Genomic DNA, 7080 nt, shown 5'->3' with positions numbered 1-7080 from the left:
CAATAGTATATGACAATAAATAAAATTAACCTAATTTTTTTAAAAAAAAGTATATATAAATATTTATATCTCATTATATTTAATTATACTCTACGTATTTACTACTTTCTTTAAAATTGACAATTGCGTGCGGAGATAGGAGGCGAAAAAAATCGCCATTTTCGAGGTAGCGCCAAGAGCACCCCATGTTCAGCCCCTACCGAATAAGGCCTAGCCTACATTTCTTTTTCAACATCAATCGCAGCACCAATTCGAATCCGCCCACACGCGTTTTAATCGATTGACTAGTGCATACCCCTGGCCCCTGCCCTCGCTTCACGAGTGACCTCCCACTGTAGATTATTTAACCCTCACACCTCCGTAGGTTACCCAACTTGCTCGGAGAAAAAATCTTTATCGATAACAGCCGTCTGCACGGCGTTCCCGCCCATCAGTGACACAACTTCTCATCGACACACCGGAGACATCGATCCATCTCGTCGAATCTGCTCCACGGCCTCACCTCGCTCGACGTCCTTGTCAAGCTCGACCGAACTTGCGATCCATGCGAAACAGCATTGCTCTGCCATTGTCGTCCGCCTGACCTGCCCCGCTCCGATTCAGGTGCCGAAGCTCTCGCCATCCCCGCCAGCGAGAGAGATCGCGGCTTTGGCGGGCCCTCCATGCCCGGCTCTTGTCCAGCTTTTCTATAGCCCCCTACCACCCACCTGCCTGCCACCTACCTAAACGACTACACGTCATGCTGCGTTCGTGCTCCGCTAGACTGTCTGGCCTGGCCAGGCCACACCTGCGCTCCCCCGCTGCGTCTTGGAGGCATCCACATGCCGTCCCCAGGAAAACTACAGTCCGGGCATTCGCAGCTGTCGCCCCTCCCCCACAAGCCCTGGTGCGTCACAGCCCATGGCAGCGCGCTCTGTCGCAAGCCCTCGCCACTGCCCCAGAGTCCCGCAACTACCCCCAATGTCCCAGGGCCCTTGCTAACACAACGTGTCCGTGTAGGAGCCAACAGAATTGGATAATGTCACAACGCTCCCCAATGGCATCCGCGTCGCCTCCGAGGCGCTGCCAGGGGCTTTCTCGGGTGTGGGAATCTACATCGATGCAGGGTCGCGCTATGAGACGGACTACCTGCGCGGCGCCAGCCACATCATGGATCGCCTGGCTTTCAAGTCGACGAGCAAGCACACGGCCGACGAAATGTTGGAGCAGGTCGAGCAGCTCGGCGGCAATATCCAATGCGCCTCGTCGCGCGAGTCCATGATGTATCAAGCTGCCACATTTAATACCGCCATACCCACCACCATCGGCCTGTTGGCCGACACCATCCGCGACCCGAAGCTCACCGACGCCGAGATCTCACAGCAGCTTGAGACGGCGACCTACGAGGTCAACGAGATATGGTCCAAGCCTGACCTAATCCTGCCCGAGCTTGTCCACACTGCGGCTTTCAAGGATAACACCCTCGGCAACCCTTTATTGTGTCCCCAGGAGCGCCTTGATGCCATCGATCGCCATGTCATTATGGCCTACAGGGACGCCTTCTACCGTCCCGAGAGGATGGTTGTCGCATTTGCTGGCATCCCACATGCTGACGCCGTAAATCTGACAACCCAGTACTTTGGCGACATGAAGGGCTCATCCATTCCCCAGCCCGAAAGCCCAACCGATTCTGTCTCTATCCAGCAGCAACAGCAGCAGCAGGCTCATGGGTCCTCGACCATGTCGCCGCACTCGCCACCACCGTCTGGTCTTCTTTCTAAAATACCTTTCTTCAAAAGCCTATCTACCTCGGCTCCCCATAATGCTTCCGTCACTACGCCGTCTGCGCTTGGAACCAATCCTATCGCCCCCTTATCTCATTCTCCGTCCCACTACACCGGCGGATTTCTCTCTCTTGCCCCCCAACCGCCGCCCCTAAACCCAAATCTGCCGACCTTTACGCACATTCAGCTAGCCCTCGAGGGCCTTCCGATTCTAGATGACGACATCTACGCCCTGGCCTGTTTGCAGACCCTTCTGGGAGGTGGTGGATCCTTCTCTGCTGGCGGTCCGGGCAAGGGTATGTACTCGCGGCTCTACACCAACGTTCTCAACCAGCACGGTTGGGTCGAGTCGTGTGTCGCCTTCAACCATTCCTACACAGACTCGGGACTCTTTGGCGTTGCGGCCTCGTGCTACCCCGGCCGCACCGGCAAGATGCTCGAGGTCATTTGCCGTGAGCTCCGCGCCTTGACTCTCGACTCGGGCTTTCACTCCCTGGGCAAGGTGGAAGTTGAGCGTGCAAAGAATCAGCTCAGGTCCAGCCTCCTCATGAATCTCGAAAGTCGCATGATCGAGCTCGAGGACCTCGGGCGCCAGGTCCAGGTTCATGGCCGCAAAGTGCCCGTACACGAGATGACGCGGCGCATCAATGCCCTTACCGTTGACGACCTGCGCGCCGTTGCCCGCCGAATAGTCGGCGGCCTGGTCGAGAACCCGGGCAAGGGCAGCGGCGCCCCCACTGTTGTTCTCCAAGAGGCTTCGGTGGCCGGCATCACCACAAAGCAGATGACCTGGGACGAGATCCAGAACACCATCTATCAGTGGCACATTGGAAAGCGCTGAAGTTGACGCCGACTGAAGGCGGCAATGCACCGAGTCTTCAGCTCCGAGTGCTTACTTGCCAAAATCAATATGGCGGTATCACATCCCAACTGGCATCCTTTGTGCCTGATGGTCACCGAGCAATGCCATGTTCATCGTAGAGCGCATCCCTTGGTGATCTTCTAGCCGCTTTGGTTCCTCATCTCCGGACGACTGCAATGCCCTCGGGACGTGTATAACTACAAATGTGTATCAACGTCATGCAGAAAGCATGTGTATTAAAGGTCCACATATACCTACTTGGATCATTGGTATATGGGTCTATTGTCGCATAAATATAAATCTAGAGATGGCATGCAAGATATCGTTAGACCTCGTCTACAGCCTGCTCACGCGCATGACGGTTTCTATGGCTTGAGGCTGGACAGAACAGACACGTGTGCGATGTGTGAGAATGTACCAAAGTCAAAGTCTTGGATAATGCAACGGCGCGCCCACCACAAAAAGAAAAACGCAGTTCATTTGAGGAATAGGATGAGGATTAGTTACGGAACCAAAAATAAAAAAGAAACTTGAAAATACGAATAAAAATAAGAGTAAAAACAGGAATAACAATAGGAACGAGAAGAGGAAAAAAATAAGAATAGAAAAGCTTACGGCACCAACAATTTCACTCAATCTTTGGGACCTCCTGTAAGACTGCCTGTCGTATTTTTTTGTGGTGGGCGTAGACGGGTACATCGATTATCATTTTGTTGATGAAGCCGGATCCCATATCTCATACCGTCTAGAAGCGAACCTTGTCGCCATGCTCTCTCCCCAGTAACAAAAGGCTGCTTGAGATGAAAAACGAAAACGCAAAGAAACAAAGAATGTATGAAGAACGCCGTAGACCCTCCCACCAAATGCAACTTTACGCGGTTCGCCAGGTAATGTACGAATGTCTTCAAAGTAACGAGACCGTCTATCCGTCTACAACTTGGACCGGACCGCTTCCAGCCTGTACTTGACGTCCTTCAGGGGCTTGGTGACGGGCTTCCAGTTGTCGAACTGCGCCAGAAGCTCCGCGACCTCGGACGAGAGCTCTGTCCTGGCGAGGTCTTCCTCCAGCAGCCCACGCATAATCCATGGCAGGTGGTACGGATTGGGGTTGGTGATGCCCTCATGTCTTCGGATCTCGCAAGGCACTCGGCCAACGTCGCTGGTCTCGAGGGCGTGCGATATGGCAAGGCTGCGCGTGTGAGGCAGACCATGCCCAACGTCAGAAACGGACAGGTTTGGGCGGCCATGCACTTGTATGTGGGCGGCTATGGTGGACTTACTCGTAGACCTGTGGGTCATCGTACAGGGTAGAATGGCCGGCACCCGAGTACAGTGACCCAGCGAGTGGTACACTCAGCTCCCGGATAAGCCCATGGTCGGAAATCCCCATATTGCGTAGCTTGAGCGCAAACCCGACCAGGTGGGCAATGCTGCAGGTTCAAGTATCAGCGACAGTTCATGACATTGGACCGAGAAGAGAGCAGCGCCCATGTATGGCTGTAACCCAAGGCATATGGGGTTTGGGCTTGAAATTGGTTCTTACAAGTCTGGAGCATGCACCCTAGCGTCACTGAGGAAGTCGAGATGTTAGAATGCACGGGCGATATGATCCTTGTTGATACCCGAGTCTTCACAGGAACGGAAGAGGAAGCTTACACAAAAACTGCCCTATAGAGAAGTGGGTGGCTCGCCGACGAGTAGAGGGCAGACTGGAGACTCGGTTGTTAGTGAAAAAGAAGAAAAGAAAAAAAAAAAAGCGCACGATATCGCGGGGGAGATATGATCACCCACCTCAAGAGGCACGACCTGGTCGTCCATGCTCCCAATGTACGTAACCCGCGCTCCATGAGCTAGTACGGCTCTGAGCGACGCCTCTAGGCGCCTCGACACTTCGCTTTCGGGATTTGCAAATTCCCATAGCTCGGCAGCGGACCCCATGAGCATGCCCATCCCCGACTGGTAGCTCGGAAAGGGCCCAAGAGATACACCCGCTGTGGTTGTGTCGGGTGTTAGTTTTAAGCAAAGAGGTATGCGTAGTGAATGGGACGGTAGTGGAGAGTCGGCCAGTGAGACGTAAAGCAGAGCAGACTTATGCTTACCCATTGCGCAAATGCCAATCCTCGATGTCGTAACGATTCCGAGCTCAATGAGCTTAGCGACCAGCATGACGCCGACGGGGACTCCCTGGGAATGGCAAGCAACCATGATAAGATCTGCCTGTCGGATGAGGTCGATCCAGTTCAGGAGAAGCTTCCAAAGGTTCTCGACCCGGTCTCCGATCTTGCCTTCACCCTCCAGCGCCACCTTTTCTATCTCGCACCCCTCACACCCGTGGCTATCAGCCCACCGCCGGATGCTGTCAGCGCAATGATTGGCAAATTTGATTGATGTGCCAGTGGGCTGCCCTATCATGGGCCGCAGGTAGGTAGCTGGGAATAAACCATGCACGCCGATGGCAAGCGCCTTTTTGATCTTTGGCGGCTCTCGGGCAAGGAAGACGTGGTTAAGCGGCGGTGGTTGTTGAGTGCGGAGAAGGAACTGCGTAATTTGGCGTAGGATGGACGGGTTTCCCTTCATTCGGTACGTCGACCTAAACGACGGAAGCAAGAGGTTTGCGCCAGAGTTCTTGGCGGTACTGTCAGGGGTCTGCGTAGCCGATCTGATACTGGCCGAGTCTGCTGCCACCGAGGAAGTCGAGGCTGGTGTACTAGGTCGAGCTCCGGGCTCATCAATATCCATGGACTGGGGTCGAAGTCTCTTGGGCTTCTTGCCCGCGTCCTTGGTATGAGTTACAGGCATTGGTTCTTTTACAATAGGTGTGGTGATCTTGACCTCGGCATTGCTTGCTGGCTGAGGATGAGCTTCCGAGCCCTGCCCCATCACGGCAATCTCTCCAGGCTCACGAGCCGAGGTGTCTGCAGTTCCGGGCTTACTCTTGGTGTCTCTGGACCAAAAAGCCCAAGTAGACCCGGCAGGTTGCGCCTGTGGTGAAGTCACTGGTGCATCTGGAATGGCCACGTCTTCTTGCCCTTTTGCTGGCTCTGCGTCGACTGCAAGTTGTGGCGTTGGCCCGTCGTCCTTGTTGGCGATATCTCGTTCATCAGTTGGGTCTGGCTGTTTGGTAAGCGTCCGAGCCGGCCAAAATCCAAACCACGACGAGCCAGTGGGCTCTGGGAGCGATTGGGAAGCCGAGGGCACTACATCGCCCAAGCTCGCTGACGCTTCCTGCGCATCACCGGTTTTAGGGGCAGCATGCTCATCCTTGGCCTGTTCTTGTTCTAACAAAGTATCGGGCTTATTAGGCTCTGGCGTTGCGGGCTCTAGCGAAACTGAGACATCCGTTACGGTTGGCCTGCCCAACCAGCCAAGCCATCCAGAAGATGTCACCGGCTGCTGTGGGAGCTCAGCAGTAGTGGCCTGAGAAGCGCGTGGGGTTTCTTGGTCGGTAGGTGATGGGGCTTTTGCGACCGGCCCCCCGGTGGTGCTGGAAGGTTCGCGGCTCGGAGTGACGGCAGCGGCGGTCTCTGAAGGGGCGTTTGCATGGGTTCCAGCTGGCCCGTTTTCCTCGATGTGTGGAAGCGTCGAAGTTATGGCAACGCCGCCATGATCGGCGGCAGCGTCACCGGCAGCGTCTGCAGAGACTTTCTTGGCATCATAGCGAGACAAGTCGAGTGTTATGTCGGGCTTCAACGTACCCCCAAGTATAGACTCTCGGGCGACCTGCGTCGACGGGGCTGCCTTGGCTCGCGGGGCGCGCGGCCAGGAGCCATACCAGCTCTTTGTCTTTTTCACTTGCTTGGGCATGGGCTGCGACGCATCGCTGTTGATGGAAGAGCGTTTGTCGGACGCCTGCGCTTCCATTGCTGGCTTCTGCGTTGGTGCCGAGGGTATCGGAAGGTTTGGAGACGATGCGGCCGCCTCGGGCCCGGGCAGTAGTCGCGCGTGCGTGTCTTCTGGATCTGGCCGAGGAAGGGGGAGGCTGATCGTGCTTGATGCGCCGGCACCATCACTGGGGTTCGGCCGCGCTCGCTTCCGGGGGCCCATGACGAGCGAGAGTGCGAACATGTCGGTCGGCGGATGGAAACGGAGTTGGAGAACCTCAGCTGTGACGCCGCTGTGCGCCCAGGCTTAGTAGTGAAAGCTCAAGGTGTCGTCATTGCCAGAGTGGTGGGACTGGGCTGGATTTGCGCCTGCCTGTCTTCCCTGACGTGCGTGGATTTAAGGGACCCGACGTGCTGGGGGTAGTACGTTTGTTGCTGCATTAAGAAAGAGTCTGGATGGCCGGAATGGAGCGCCGTTGAATAAAGAGCTGCCTGCGAGCCTACGTTCCAGCCTCGGGCCAGTCGATGTGCTGGCGTTGGGGAATTCAAGCGAAGGAGCTTGCTGGCTGCCCGCGCTAACCGGTGCGCGTGGTTGATGGTCAGCGTCATCGAGCCCAAACCTCGGCCCCTGCCA

General features: G+C 55.6%; 2 protein-coding genes across 2 annotated transcripts; one reads left to right on the top strand and one right to left on the bottom strand.

Annotated features, from left to right (window-relative positions):
- Positions 1-739: 739 nt before the first annotated feature.
- On the top strand, positions 740-2604 carry GGTG_01063 (mitochondrial-processing peptidase subunit alpha; the record flags this gene model as incomplete). The annotated part of the gene is made up of 2 exons (XM_009218821.1): positions 740-886; positions 1000-2604. The coding sequence occupies 2 exons, from the start codon at positions 740-742 to the stop codon at positions 2602-2604; spliced, it is 1752 nt and encodes a 583-aa protein (XP_009217085.1).
- Positions 2605-3249: 645 nt separating this feature from the next.
- GGTG_01062 (hypothetical protein) lies at positions 3250-7050 on the bottom strand. The gene is made up of 6 exons (XM_009218820.1): positions 4725-7050; positions 4417-4616; positions 4282-4334; positions 4169-4195; positions 3906-4055; positions 3250-3814 (listed from the first exon to the last, which is right to left on the bottom strand). Exons 1-6 carry the CDS (start codon positions 6688-6690, stop codon positions 3556-3558), a joined length of 2655 nt encoding a protein of 884 aa, XP_009217084.1. The 5' UTR covers positions 6691-7050; the 3' UTR covers positions 3250-3555.
- Positions 7051-7080: the final 30 nt, after the last annotated feature.

This window comes from Gaeumannomyces tritici (genome assembly GCF_000145635.1).
Source record: "Gaeumannomyces tritici R3-111a-1 unplaced genomic scaffold supercont2.1, whole genome shotgun sequence".
Lineage (NCBI taxonomy): Eukaryota > Fungi > Ascomycota > Sordariomycetes > Magnaporthales > Magnaporthaceae > Gaeumannomyces > Gaeumannomyces tritici.
Note: the sequence above shows the minus strand (reverse complement) of the source record. Positions and strands in the feature narration are given on the sequence as shown.